The sequence below is a fragment of the Capra hircus genome, chromosome 5, assembly GCF_001704415.2.
Source record: "Capra hircus breed San Clemente chromosome 5, ASM170441v1, whole genome shotgun sequence".
Taxonomy (NCBI): Eukaryota; Metazoa; Chordata; class Mammalia; order Artiodactyla; family Bovidae; genus Capra; species Capra hircus.
In genome coordinates, this window is record NC_030812.1 from 70,246,970 (window position 1) to 70,262,594 (window position 15,625).

Consider the following 15,625-nt stretch of genomic DNA (forward strand, 5'->3'; position numbering starts at 1 on the left):
ACAACATAGCAACTCTCAGTGAATCTAGAATGCACAAGGTGCTTTAATTAGTATCATTAACCATCATATGGTAGGATGAGCCAGCCTCACAAACTCCAGGCTGAAAGGATTGTAGCTAAGGGGTGTTTAAAACTAAGAATCCCCTTTTCATTTCCTCCTCAACAAGTAAAAGAAAAAGGAAATCCTAGAGAACAGTGGAAAATAAGAGGGAGGGTAACAATGGATCAACCCTGGACATTCACTAGAAGGACTGATGCTGAAGCTGAAGCTCCAATACTTGGCCACCTGATGCAAAGAACTGACTCACTGAAAAGACCCTGATGCTAGAAAAGATTGAAGGCAAAAGAAGAAGGGGGTGGGAGAGGATGAGATGCTTGGATGGCGTCACCGACTCAATGGACATGAGTTTGAGCAAGCTCCAGGAGATGGCAGAGGACAGGGAAGTCTGGTGTGGTGCAATCCATGGGGTCACAAAGAGTCAGACACCACTGAGTGACTGCACAACAACAACAGATCATTGCTGAAAGAGCAGAGCAGCCATTCTGGGAACAAGGACCATGGGAGGCAAGCGGAGGGAGGGTTTCAGAGACCCCTGGAGGGAGGGGTCGGGGGCCAAGCCTTAGCTGCTTTATGCCCCCTTCACCCCAACATCCCCCTCCCAAGCCCATCCAGGCTCCAGAGACCTTGAAGGTAAAACTGAGATCAAGGAAGTACACCCAACCTTGTTATGAAGAATCTTTTTTTGGGTCATGATCAATGTTCTCATTTTGAAAAAAAAAAAAAAAAAAAAAAATCAAACCTAGAGTTCTAGTACATTCTGTGTCAATAATTTACACTGTAGATTACTGCTTTTCAGTGTAAGGCAGCTATATGAGATTGTTAAAACAAATAAGTAGATGAATTTTTTAAATTATTGCTACAGAATGTACCAGAACCCTAGGTTTGATTTCTTCAAAATAAGAACATTGATCATGACCATAACAAGATCTCAGTTTTACCTTCAAGGTCTCTGGAGCCTGGATGGGCTTGGGGAGGAGGATGTTGGGGTGAAGCGGGAATACATACTGAAACATAAACAGCCAAGACTTTATACACAGGTGAGTAAAACTGGTAAGCCCTCAACGGTATGCACTATATTGCTGACTCTTGAAGTAAGGTGAATTTCAGGCCCCATGATGCCCAATGCAGGTTGTTCTGGTTGGAACAGTTTCGGACAATGACATATGCTAACTGAAAATATATTACACGGTGAGCTCCAGGGATACAAAAAGGGTAAGACACAGGCCTTGTTCTTGCAGAAGAGACAACTACCTAAAGCCAATTACAACACAGCATGATGTGTGCTGTGGTGGCATGATGAAGTGTATTTTAAGTGATCAAAGGAGGAAGTTATTAGCACTGTTGGCAGGGTAGGTGTGTCAGGGAAGACTTCAGAGAAGAAGTGAAACTTGAGCAGGCTTTTGAGGATGAATGGAGATTGGCCCAGTGAACAACAACATAGGGAAAGGCATTCCAGGTAGCAGGGAACAGTATGGGCTAAGGCAGAGGTGTGTTTGAAAACTACAAACCTTTGCTATTCCTGTGGAACAAGCAGCCAAGCAGGACGCTGAGCTGGAGGCAGACCTAGAGGGAGGGCAGACATGCTTACAACACTGACTTTGGACTTGAGGGCAATGATGTGCCACCTAATGGTTATAAAAGGTGACACATGGCGGGGCATGGGAGTAAACTTATAAGATTTGATTTTGGAAAGAGGGTACTTTGGTGGTAACATGAAAGGTATCCCGGAGGCAAGGTCAACACTGGAGGACTGACACCAGTCAAAGCACTGGAAAACAGGCAAGAGAATGAGTGGAGAGGGCTGAAGAAAAATGAGCCTGAAATCCATCTGTTGTATTTCTCCTTTCCCTTGTGGTTCTCAAACCCGACTGACTGCCCATCATCTCAGAGGACACTACCAGCTTTAGTTCAGAGGGACTCCTGACCCAGATCTTATTGGGGGGTGAGTCTGGCCCAAAGCTCCCCAACCTCTCTGATGTAGCCAGGCTGACCTCTGGGGCAACCCCAAAAGGTTGTGGGATCTCAAAATGCCCCGCCATTAGTCCCTCTTTCCAGTAAAGGCGGCTTTGGGATCCTCTGTGTCTCCGCAAAAGATGGACAGTCCTCCTCTCCCTCACTTCCCCCTGGCCACTGGCCAGGTATCATTCATCCTTGGGAGGCCCAGGCTGGTTCCAAGAGTCTGCAAGCTGGCCTCTGTCAGGAAGCAACAGGGGGAGGTTCCTGTAACTCTCTCACCCTCTAGGAAACCTGAATCTGCAGCAGGGTCCTGGACCAGGAAAGGGGTGACAGAGAGAAGGAACTAAGGCTGACAAGGGAGAAAAGGGAGCCACATTGTTCCTGATGGGTTCACGCTCAGTCCAGACGTGGATCATCTCCCCCTCTCATTACCATCTCAAAGGAGAAAGAAAGGGGCTGTGTGAGCGGGCTTCTCCCTCTTCAACAGCTTCTTCCTCTCAGGAGACAGTCTGCACAATGAAGGAGGCGCTGGGCAGGGGGCTGACCCCAGAGGCAGCCGGATTCTGCCAAAACTAGCCAGGGACAGTGGGGCTAGCCCGCCACCTGCTGGCCGCTCCTGGTATGGGAGGACGACAGGTATCCATCTGGAACTTGGCAGGGAAGAAATCGGGATTCTAAGGCAGCCAGCAAAGGCTCTCAGGTTCTTAAAGAATCTAGGATGCGTTCTGTATGAGAAGCTGTCATGTGTGGGTTGGACGTCTCCGTCACAAACAGCCAACGAATGCTAACTCTCAGGTGACATTATAATGAGGCTCAGTTTCTCGCCGTTCCACTTTTAACCCTCTGAGAGGCAAGAAAAGTGGACTGCTCTTCTCAATCCCTAATTAACCTGTGGGCACATGAAGCATGACTGAAACAGACCAGCAGAAATTCCTCTAGCCAAAAACTGTGTCCCCCACCAGGGTGCACAGACTAAAATTCACACACTGGTCACTCCTGTGGATTAGAGAGATTGAAGACCAAAGTCAAAATTCAAATGTCACTTGGCTAAGGTAATTCATGGCATTTCAGTCTCATTAGCTGTGTGCCTACACTAAACTGCACACCATATGGGCACTGGGTTGGGGGGCAGACAGAGATTAATTAGTAAGACTCAATGTTATCACCTGAGAGCTAGTAGGGAAGACTGACCATTAGAAAACCATAGCACAGTGGGGATAAATCCTAATGTATTCTGCCTAATACTGGGCATAAAGAAATTAAATAAGTATGCCTACAGGGGTTGCAGTCAAGATGATTAGTACTGCACAAAAGGTCACAATAGTCTGCTATAATAATATGCACTTAAATAGCACTTATTGTCCACTAGACACATCCTAAACACTTTTATAGTAATTCAGATTTCAACCGTACTTACATATATTAACTCTACAGGTAGGTACTATTTTACCATTTAGGTGCAGTAACTTTCAAAGGTCATATAGCTATTATGGGGTAGAGATTTGAATCCAGATAGCTCTGAAGTCTGAATCCTTAATCACCTTGCTGCCATTTATTAGCTCAGGATCCACACAGAAAGTAATGTTTTTGACAATACCCCTTCCCAAGACCATATTATGGCAAACCTTGACTGAACCAGAGAGGTGCAGTCAACAGAGAACACTCAAAATCAAGGTCAAGTTGGGTTAAAGAGAAACAGAGGACTGCAAAAGCCATGTAGACATTCTGATAACCAGGCAGATAGGCAGCATGACTGCACAGACAGGGGTGAGTGAAATCAACACCTCTGCAGAAATCAACCCCTTGGCTCAGAACCTAAATATGATGCTCTGCATAACCTCACGGGCAGAGATGAACAACACTTCATGTAAGACCCTTCAAGCATCACTGAAAACAACTCAGAATGGATCAGAATAGAGGCCAGGCACCTGACCACCCTGGTTAAGATGAAGTGATTCCACAGCAGGAAAATAAAGGCTAAAGTCTGAACATACTGAACATGCTTTAATGTTGACTGCATTGAATATGTTATAAACTATAATTACCTCCCACTCCAAAGTACAGGCTCAACCATTCCCAACCTGAGTTCACTTTTCAAGGAATGAATGTGAGCACACACACCCATGTTAGAATAAGAGAGCACTGGCACGCTCAGGGAACTGAATATATTAACTGCTTCCTGTATGTAATACATGCTTACTGGATGCTGGTTCTGTGCCTACTCTGCGGTGGCTTTTGGAGGCACACGCAGGAAACCTTGCCCTCCAGCCCCCATGGCCATCCATGGGTCCATTGCCAGAACCGCCCTGAACGGGGTGCCTCCAGGTCTCCAAATTTAGGTTTACTGGACTGCAAATTCTATGTCTCCAACTGGACTGATAATATGTATCTTCTCTACCAAAAATTTCAAATAGAGACCTCTTTTCCACCTGCATGCAGCATCTTGTGGGCAGGGTCTGTTCATTACTTATCTGAGCACCTAAGGCTGTTATGAGAGCTGACTCACTGGAAAAGTCCCTGATGCTGGGAAAGACTGAGGGCAGGAGGAGAAGGGGACGACAGAGGATGAGACAGCTGGATGGTATCACTGACTCAATGGACATGACTTTGGGTGGACTCTGGGAGTTGGTGATGGACAGGGAGGCCTGGCGTGCTGCAGTCCATGGGGTCGCAAAGAATCGGACACGACTGAGCGCCTGAACTGAACTGAAGGCTGTTATTTGCACTCAATCAGTGCTCAGTAACTACCTGTGGAACTACTGCTACAGTGACCTTGACACATGTGTCCAGTCTCTGCATCCCAGGCAGGATGCTTCCTGTCTATCAGGATGGGGTATACCTGGGAAGAGACTGGAAGGGATATCATTTCTGCCCACCTTTGCTGTCCTGTTAAGACAGGTTCTGGAACCAGACTGCCAGTCAATGGAAGAGTAGGAATGCAAACTCGGGCACTGTGGTCCCTTGAGATTAAGGACTGTGGATTTTTGTTGGTTTCTTTTACCCTCAGAGCAACCTCACTCAATGAGGGAGCATGGCTGAAGCTCAAAGAGGTTAAGCAACTTACCACAGTTATTTCAGATTTTTTAAGGCTTTCTATTATTAAGAAAGTTAATATAGTACATATACCATATATTATATAATACTTCCTGTGGGCCCTGGGCAGTACCCCATATCAAATGTATTAAGAAGTTAGCAGCAAATCATATGAACAAGCACAGTAAGTGGTACAACGAAGACTATTACAGTCTAACTTTCCTTCAGATCAGGCTTTGCTAGAAAATAGGCTATAAAATATTTTCTAGTGAGCTTTTTGGGTTTTGGATTTGCAGGTGAGAGACTGCAGACCTTAAATATAAAGCCCTTTGGACATAGTGTGGCACAAAGTAGCTGCTGTGGTGGCTGGCATTAAAGTCCTTCCCTCCTGCCAGTCTCTGATAGCAGAGTCTCTCACAGCTCTTCCCTTCTCTTCCCCAAGAGTGAGATAAGCCCCGTCTCCTCTCCTGCCCTTAGGTGGGGGCACCTGCAGATCGTTGCTTACCAGTCTGTGTGGGCATCATCGATCACCAGCAGGATCCTGGGCCTCTGAACAACAGGTGTGGAGGGACCCGGAGGCTCCATCAGCCCTGAGGGGGCCTGTGAGGTCTGCTTCATGGCACTGGAGAAGGAGCTAAAGAGGCTGGATCCTGGAGAGGAGAAGGAGGCTGCCAGGGGCTGAGGGTGCCTCCTTTCCATGGCGGGGGATGCAGGGGAGCTGGTGGAGCTGTCTGGGCGCTGCAGGTCCGTCATGTAGCCGTTAGGCAGGTTGGCCACAAAGCTGCTGTCAGAGAGGCGCCGCCGGAGGAAATTCATGGCTGTGATGGACGAGATGGCTTGTTCCTACTCGGGCTGTCTAGGTGAGGCCCAGAACACAGGCTGCCAGGAGAGGGAGGGGCAGGGGCTCGGGCCGGAAGAGCCGGGGGTCCCACACAAGCCGGCTGCAGCTGTCTCTTCTTCCACCTGTGGAAAGAGGCCAAGAAACATACTAGTGCAAACAACCTCAGCCCCTTAAGAGCAAATCGATGACGCCCCTTCTTGCCCTGCTCCTGGGGGCAGTGCAAAGGAGGACATCTTTTTGGCAAGGAATCTGGCAACATCTAATTAGAGCACACCCTTTTAACCTACAATTTCCATTTTCTGGAATTCTACCCCAAGAAAGCAATCCGAGTTACAGAAAAAGCCTCTTGGAAAAATGTATTTATCACAGCATTATTTACACTAGCAGAATACTGGAAAGTCTTTCAGCGTTTGACCACAGGATAATGAATATGTAAACTACAGCACATCCAGCGGAACCTTTTGTGGCTATTAAAAAGAGGTGCTTAAAAAGGGATTTTAGTCACGCAGAAAAAATTTCATGTTTTAGTTTAAAAGATAGTGATATAAGATTATAGGTTCCGAATGACTACAACCACATAAAAGTTGAAATAACAAAACTTTGGAAAGAAAAAGACATCAGGATGTTAACAGTGACTATATCTGCATCACTGGATTACATGGGTTTTGTTTCTTCCAGTTACCTGTATTTTCCAGATTTTCTAGAATATATACAGCTGTGAACTGAATTGTGTCCTTCAAATTCGTATGTTGAAGCCCTCACCAGTAACATGCTGGTATCTGGAGATGGGTTCTTTTAGAGGTAATGGGGTTAGGTGAGGCCATGAGGGTGGTGCTCTTGTGAGAGCATTAACGTCCTCATAAAAAAAGACGAGAGGGAGTTTGCTATTCCTCGGCCATGTGAGGACACACGGGGAGGCAGCCGTCGCCAAGCCAGGGAGACAGCTCTCTCCAAAAGCCATCCATTCTGGCACCCTGACCTCAGACTGCCAGCGTCTGGAACTGTGAGAAAACAAATTTCTGTTGTTTAAGCCAGCCTGTGAAATTTTGTCAGGACAGCCCAGCAGCTTAATAAATAAATGAAGTCCTTTGCCAAACAGAGCAAAATAAGTTTTAAAACACCAAATTATTCATTTAAGATCAAAATTTCTCACTGAGAAAGATGATGGTTTCAATCATACAATTCGACCCCACCTATAGTTTATTTTGTGTTTAGAGATTCTTTTATGTTTTTGCTGAGCTAAAATTTACTTAAGAGATGCAGTAAGTGCACAGTTCGTAAGTGCACAGTTCTTGGAGTTTTGATATATGTATATGCTGGCGTAAGATCTGTTATACTCCAGTCATCTCAGGAAGTTTTTCTGTGTCCCTTTCTAGCAATCCACGTGTCCTCATCAGCAAAGGCTCTGCTGATGTCTATCACTGTATGTTAATTTTACCTATTCCTGAGCTTTATATAAATGTGATTGTGTATTATTCCTTTATGCGTGGCTTCTTTCCCTCAACATAATGGTTTCAAGACTCAGCTATGCTGTCTGTAACAAGTCACTCTTTTTTATCACTGAGTAGTGTTCTGCTAGATGAATAACTATATATTGTTACTACATTCTCCTTTTGAGGGATGTTTGAAATGTTTTCAAAAAAAAATGTTTTTCAGTTTGGGGTGGGTATTCTGAATAGAATTGCTCTAAGGATGTTTTATTTAAGTAATTTTGTGGAGAGAGAAACAAAAAAAGGGGAAAGGCTGGGGTGAAGAGACAGAGAGGCTGGTCAAGAGACTGACTTTTTCTTTGGGAAAATATCTAGAAGTTAATTTGTTAGGTCATGGGCAGACATATGTCTCACTTTTTAAGAAATTGTCCAAAACCCTCCCATAGTGGTTGGGACAGTTCCCTTATAGTCTTAGTTGGCTTAGAGTTTTTATCACAAATGGATGTTGAATTTGTGAAGTGATTTTCTAAATTAATTAAGATGATTGACTACGGCTCAGATCATGAGCTCCTCATGGCAAATTCAGGTTTAAATTGAAGAAAGTAGGGAAAACCACTAGGCGGTTCAGGTATGACCTAAAATCAAACCCCTTATGACTGTACAGTGGAGGCGACAAATAGATTCAAGGATCAGATCTGGTAGACAGGGTGCCTGAAGAACTATGGATGGAGGTTCGTGGCACTGTGCAGGAGACACTGACCAAAACCATCCCAAAGAAAAAGAAATGCAAAAAGGCAACGTGGTTGTCTGAGGAGTCCTTACAAATAGCTGAGGAAAGAAAAGAAGCCAAAGGCAAGGGAGAAAAGGAAAGATATACCCAACTAAACGCAGAGTTTCAGTGAATAGCAGGAAGAGATAAGAAGGCATACTTCAATGAAAACCAAAAAGTAGAGGAAGACAATACAATGGGAAAGCCTAGAGATCTCTTCAAGAAAATCGGAGATACCAAGGGAAGATTTTATGCAAGGATGGGCATGATAAAGGACAGAAGCAGTGAAGACCTAACAGAAGCAGAAGAGATTAAGAAGAGGTGGCAAGAATACACAGAAGAACTATACAAAAGTCTTAATGACCCGGATAACCACGATGGTGTGGTCATATCTAGAGCTAGATATCCTGGAGTGTGAGCTCAAGTGGGCCTTAGGAAGTATCACTACAAACAAAGCTAGAGGAAGTGATGGAATTCCAGCTGAGTTATTTCAAACCCTAAAAAATGATGTTAAAATGCTGCACTCAATATGCCAGCAAATTTGGAAAACTCAGCAGTGGCCACAGAACTGGAAAAGGTCAGTTTTCATTCCAATACCAAAGAAGGGCAGTGCCAAAAAATGTTCAAACTACTGTATAATTGTGCTCATTTCTCATGTTAGTAAAGTTATGCTCAAAGTCCTTCAAGCTAGGCTTCAACAGTATGTAGACTCAGAACTTCTAGATATACAAGCTGGATTTAGAAAAGGCAGAGGAACCAGAGATCAAATTGCCAACATTTGTTGGATCATAGAGAAAGCAAGGAAAACTCCAGAAAAAAAAATCTACTTCTGCTTCACTGACTATGCTAAAGCCTTTGACTGTGTGGATCACAACAAACTGTGGAAAATTCTTAAACCAGACCACTTTACCTGTCTCCTGAAAAACCTGTATGCAGGTTAAGAAGCAACAGTTAGAACAGAACATGGAACAATAGATTGGTTCAAAACTGGGAAAGGAGTAAGACAAGACTGTAAATTGTCACTCTGTTTAATTTATATGTAGAGTACATCATGCTAAATGCTGGGCTGAATGAATCACAAGCTGGAATCAAGACTGCTGGGGGAACATCAACAACCTCGAGTATGCAGATGATATCACTCTTATGGCAGAAAGTGAAGAGGAACTAAAGAGCCTCTGGATGAAGGTGAAAGACTGAGAGTGAAAAAGTTGGCTTAAAACTCAACATTCAAAACACAAAGATCATGGCATCTGATCCCATCACGTCATGGCAAATAGAAGGAGAAAAAGTGGAAACAGTGACAGATTTTATTTTCTTGGCTCCAAAATCACTGCTGATGGTGACTGCGGCCATAAAATTAAAAGACACTTGCTCCTTGGAAGGAAAGTTATGAAAAACCTAGACAGAATGTTAAAAAGCAGAGACTTCACTTTGCCGACAAAGGTCTGGATAGTCAAAGCTGTGGCTTTTCCAGTAGTCATGTATGGATGTGAGTGTTGGACCATAAAGAAGGCTGAGTGCCGAAGAATTGATACTTTCAAACTGTGGTGCTGAAGAAGACTCTTGAGAGTCCCTTGGACAGTAAGGAGATTGAACCAGTCAACCCTAAAGAAAAATCAATCCTGAATATTCACAGGAAGGACCGATGCTGGAGTTGAAGCTCCAATACTTTGGCCACCTGATGGGAAGAGCTGACTCATTAGAGAAAACCTTGATGCTGGGAAAGACCGAAGGCAAAAGGAGAAGAAAGCGGCAGAGAATGACGTAACGCTTAGATAGCATCACTGACTCAATGGACATGAATTTGAGCAAACTCTGGGAAATAGTGAAGAAGAGGGGAGCCTGGTGTGCTGCAGTCCATGGGGTCACAAAAAGTCAGACACGACTTGGCAACTGAACAACAAGGTTTTTAAAAATCACGTATTTGCTTAATGTGATGAGTTACATTAATTGATTTTCAAATGTTAAACCAATCTTTCATTCCTAGGATAAATCCCACTTAGTCATAGTGGATTACCCTTTTTATATAACATTGGATTCAAGCCAAGAATATTTTGTCGAAGATTTTTTACGTCCATATTCATGAGAAATCTGGTCTGTGATTTTCTTTTTTGTGAATGTCTTTGCCAGGTTTTGATACCAGCATAATGTTGACCTTACAAAAATATATTCTGAAGTGTCCCTACCTTTTCAATTTTCTGAAAGTTTGTGTAATATTGGGGTTCTTTTCCCCCTTAATTTATTGACAGAATTCAACAGTGAAGCCATCTGGGGCTGATTTTTTCTTTGTTGGAAAGTTTTTAACAATTACCTCAAATGCTTTTATAAATCTATTCATATTCTGTTTCTTATTATTTCAATATTGGCAATATACGATTTCAAACAATTTGTCCATTTCATTTTAATTGTATAATTTATTGGCATAAAGTTGTTCATAGCATTTATTAACATTTCATTTTCTGCACGATCTGTAGTAATTTCCCCTGATATTCCTGATACTAGTCATTTGCTTTTTCTCTTGATTAATCTGTGTTAAGAATGTAAAAATTTCATTAATCTCTTAAAGAAACAACTTGCAGCTTTTTATATTTTCTCTATTATTTGTTTTCTATTTCACCTATATCTGCTTTTTATTACTTTTTTTTTTTTTTGCTTTTTATTACTTCCTCTCTTCTTACTTTGGGTGTAAGATTTTTAATTTCCTCTTTTTTCTACATTCTTAAGATGGAAATATACCACTAATTTTAAACCTTTCTTCTTTTTATTTTTTTTTCTTCTTTTTAATACAAGCAGTTAAAGCAATGTATTTCCCTCCATGCACCACTTTAGCTGAATCCAAAAATCTGACATGTTATATTTACATTATCATTCAATTAAAATTATTATTTCTTTCTAATTCTTTTTGACCTATGTGTTATTTAAACATCTTTAATTTTCAAACTCCAGTGCTTTTTCAGATATTGTAATGTTATTGCTCTTAATATGATTCATTTATGATTAATGAACGCAGTCTATAGGGGTTTAATCCTTCAACATCTTTGACACCCACTCAGATTAATTTTATGGCTCACCATGGTCTATCTTGATGAATGCTTCATTTTCACTTGAAAAGAACATGTATTCTGCAATCGCTGGGTACAACATTCTATAAACATCAATTAGACTGTTCTTAAGTCAAGTTCCCCTGGAAACTGACTCTGCCAGGATGACTTGGAAGCAGAAAGTTTATTGGAGAGTGTTTCCATGATTAATAACTGCAAGCATGAAAAGCACAAATGGGCAGAAGGAGGGGTTGAACTGGAATACAGTTTTCATAGAGGCCTCACCTGATCTTATTGGGAGCATGGATTGGGGGACATCTCCTTAGATTTCCTTATTTTCTAGCCACTCTGATAGCCTGTATTCTGCATGTGTGCTTGCTAAGCTGCTTCAGACCCATCCAAATCTTTGAGACCCTGTGGACTGTAGCCCACCAGGCTCCTCTGTCCATGGGATTTCCCAGGCAAGAATACTGGAGGGGTCACCAGGCCCTCGTCCAAGGGATCTTTCTGACCCAGGGATCGACCCATGTCTCCTACATCTCCTGCATTGGCAAGCAGGTTCTTTACCATTAGCGCCACCTGGGAAGCCCCAGACTCTGCCTGCTTCCTGTCAAATCAATTAAAATTGCAGCTTCCTGCTCTGGTTCTAGCTTCTCCCTGCCATACAGACTGGGGAGTGCTCTACAGAGAAGAACCACATCAATGTGAATCTCACTTAGTAGGGGCTGGTGCCTTTTTTCAAGGGTTAAATCTCCTCCAGATCCCACCTACTTTTTATTTCTCTCCAAAAATCTCAATTAGATTCTTTCAAATAATTTATCCAAAATTTATTATCATCCGTGACAGGGTTAGTCCAACACAAGCTACTGAGCAATTATTGGATCTGAACATCTTCCATTTCTTTCAAATACTGGATAGAAAAGTTTACAAATAGAGGTGAAGGGACCTTAGAGATTTAACGATCTTTTCTTTAGGAACTCTGGTCAACCTTACACCGGCGGGAATCCACCACCTTTAGAAGCATTATGTTTTTTGACCAACTCCAATGTTCATTAAAGACTCACTCTGTAATTTCTTCCACTGCAGGCCCTGGGGGAGCTTATCATCTGGTAAAGGGAGGCAGATAATGGACAAAAACTCATGGACTGGGGCAAAACACAGAGTGCTGTTATAGACATTAACAGAGAAGGCTTCTCTGAGAGGTGACTTTTAAGCTGAGACGTAAGGATGAGGGGAAAGGGAAGTACATATGCAAAGGCCCGGAGGTAGGAAAGTATTAGCTACATCTGATGAACAGGAGGAAGGTCAGCTCAATCAGAAAATAAGGAGAAGACTTTTATAAGAAAATGTTTAGAGAAGTAGAAAGGAGCCAAATCATGAAGGGTCATCTTGAGAATAATTCTGATTTTATTCCAAGGGTGAAAAGTAAACCATTGGATGAGTATAAACAAGAGGCGGACATAATCTCGTCTGCCTGGCCACTGTGTGGAAAACAGACTGCAGAGCATGTATATGGATGCAACAGCCAAGTTAGGAGGCTGTTAAAATCACTTAGGTCCTTAGGTATAAAAGAAGGGAGTTGGGATTATGTGATTTGCAAGGTGTCTTCCTGTTTTGTGAGTCACTGATTTCCTGTGCCACTAGACACTGGATATCTCTTCAGTGACAAACTTAATTTGATGGTGGGACCAGGGGGGAGTGAGGGAGATTCTGGAAGGAAACAAATTGGAACAGATCAGAAGACCCTGGGATAAAATCTTCCTGGGATAGAATTCAGGAGAGGCCAAGTGAGGACTCAGCCCCACGCTATGCCACCACTGGCCACTAGAGGGCACGAGTGACCACATGTGCTTAGTTTTTCAGCCCTGTCCGACTCTTTACAACTCCCATGGACTGTAGCCCGCCAGGCTTCTGTCCATGGGGATTCTTTCGGCAAGAATACTATAGTGGGTTGCCATGCCCTCCTCCAGCGGATCTTCCCAACCCAGGGATCAAACCCAGGTCTCCCACATTGCAGGTGGATTCTGTACTGTCTGAGCCACCAGGGAAGCACACCAGACAGAAAAATAAAACATATCATAAAGCAACATATTCAAAACTGGGAAAGGAGTAAGTACATCAAGGTTTTATATTGTCACCCTGCTTTTTTAACTTATCTGCAGAGTACATCATGTGAAAACATTGGGCTGGATGAAATTCAAGCTGGAATCAAGACTGATGGGAGAAATATCAATAACCTCAGATATGCAGATGACACCACCCTTATGGCAGAAAGTGAAGAGGAACTAAAAAGCCTCTTGATGAAGGTGAAAGAGGAGAGCGAAAAAGCTGGCTTAAAACTCAACATTCAAAAAATGAAGATCATGGCATCTGGTCCCATCACTTCTTGGCAAATAGATAGGGGGAAAATGGAAACAGTGACAGATTTTACTTACTTGGGCTCCAATATCAGTGTGGACAATGACTGCAGCCATGAAATTAAAAGAAGCTTGCTCCTTGGAAGAAAAGCTATGACCAACCTAGACAACATATTAAAAAGCAAAGACATCACTTTACTGACAAAGGTCTGTAGAATCAAAGCTATGGCTTTTCCAGTAGTCATGTATGGATGTGAGAGTTGGACCATAAAGAAGGTTGAGCACCAAAGAACTGATGCTTTCAAACTGTGGTGCTGGAAAAGACTCTTGAGAGTTCCTTGGATTGCAAGGAGATCAAACCAATCAATCCTAAAGGAAATCAACCCTGAATATTCACTAGAAGGACTGATGCTGAAGCCGAAACTCCAATCCTGTGGCACCTGATGCGAAGAGCTGACTCATTAGAAAAGCTCCTGATGCTGGGAAAGATTGAAGGTGAGAGAAGGGGAGGACAGAGGACGAGATGGTTGGATGGCTTTACCAATTCAATGGACATGAGTTTGAACAAGCTTCGGGAGTTGGTGATGGACAGGGAAGCCTAGCGTGCTGCGGCTTATGGAGTCACACAGTGTCAGACACGACGGAGTGACTGAACAATATAAAGCAACTTTGCAGGCTTACTTCTTGGAGACTGTAACAGGTGGGAAGACTTTTCTGTGAAGGTTTTAAAAGGATGGAGACTTCTCACTTGTTAATGGAGCCACACAACAGAAGGTATAAATCATACGGATGCAAGCTTTGCATCAAAGCATAAACAACCCCACAGAGTGAGAACTGCCCAATAGCAGCACCAGCTACTGATCATGAAGATAAGAAACTGATCATGAACTGGACAGGAGAGTGGACATCTCTGCACAGGTGTCTCACTGACACAGACACCCAGAGTCATTTCTGTGCTCATCCTCAGATGATTTTTTTGTACCCGGCCTCCCCTTCCTCCCAGAAGTACCACTATCCATCCACTCACTTTGGCCAGAACTTGAATATCACCTTTTGCTCCTCCTTATGCCTCAGCAGTTTCAGCCATTCAGTCACCGGGTCCTGTCAATTCTGTCCCCAAAAACATCTTTAATATCGTCTCCTCCCCTCCATCAATCCTATCACTGTCTGTTTCACAGACTAAGGTAAAAAATGGACCAGTGACCTTAACAGAGACCTCACCAAAGATACACAGATGGCAAATCAGCTCACAAAAGGATGCCCCAAATCAACTGTCGGCAGGGAAATGCAAATTAAAATAACAATGAGATACCACTACACACCTATGAGAATAGCCCAAATCTGGAACACCGGCAACACCTGAGGCTGATGAGGATGTGGAGCATCAAGAACCCTCACTTGTGGCCAGTGAGAAGGCGTGGTAACACTGACTTTGGAGGCAAGTCTGGTGATTTCTTACAGAACTTAATAAACTCCTACCACACTACCCAGCAATCATGCTCCTCGGTATTTAGCCAAAGGAGCTAAAAAATGTATGTCCACACAAAAGAATAACCTGCACAAGAATGTCTACAGCAGGATGCTTATTCATAATTGCAAAAACTTCAGAAGAAATCAAGATGTTCTTCAGAAGTGATAAACAGACTGTGGTACATCCAGGCAAGTGAATATTATTTAGTACTAAGAAGACACTCACCGGCAAAGTCCATTAACAATGTATAAGAAACAAAACAGAATCTGCCTAATAAAGTAAAATCTAACCTTTTTTTCTCCTTTGCGTTTAGTCTGTGTTCACTTGCTCACAGGAAACTGCCTGCAGAAGCCCCCTAACCGGCACTTCAGACCAGGGTTCCCAGTGCAAAGTGGCTGCACCCTACACTTCAGAGCTTGGCGGGCTGTGTGCAGAGATAATGCACACGGCACCTCATTTCAGGATGGCGGCAGAGGGCCGTGTGCAGAGCACTGCTCTTGGCACCTCACTTCAGGATGGCTGCACTCGGCACCTCACTTCAAAATGGCGGCAGACGGCCGTGTGCAGAAGCACACTCTCGGCACCTCACTTCCGGATGGCGGCAGAGGGCCGTGTGCAGAAACACTGCTCTTGGTACCTCACTTCAGGATGGCGGCAGGGGGGCGTG

General features: G+C 43.4%; 1 protein-coding gene across 1 annotated transcript in view; it reads right to left on the reverse strand.

Moving 5' to 3' along the window:
• The window catches only part of SYN3 (synapsin III), a 475,640-nt gene that overhangs the window by 439,636 nt on the left and 20,379 nt on the right, over window positions 1-15,625 (reverse strand). Inside the window, exon 2 of the mRNA XM_005680589.3 lies at window positions 5,555-6,012. Within this exon, the coding sequence (XP_005680646.1) occupies window positions 5,555-5,865 (311 nt within the window). The 5' untranslated portion in view covers window positions 5,866-6,012. The remainder of the gene's footprint in view (window positions 1-5,554; window positions 6,013-15,625) is intronic.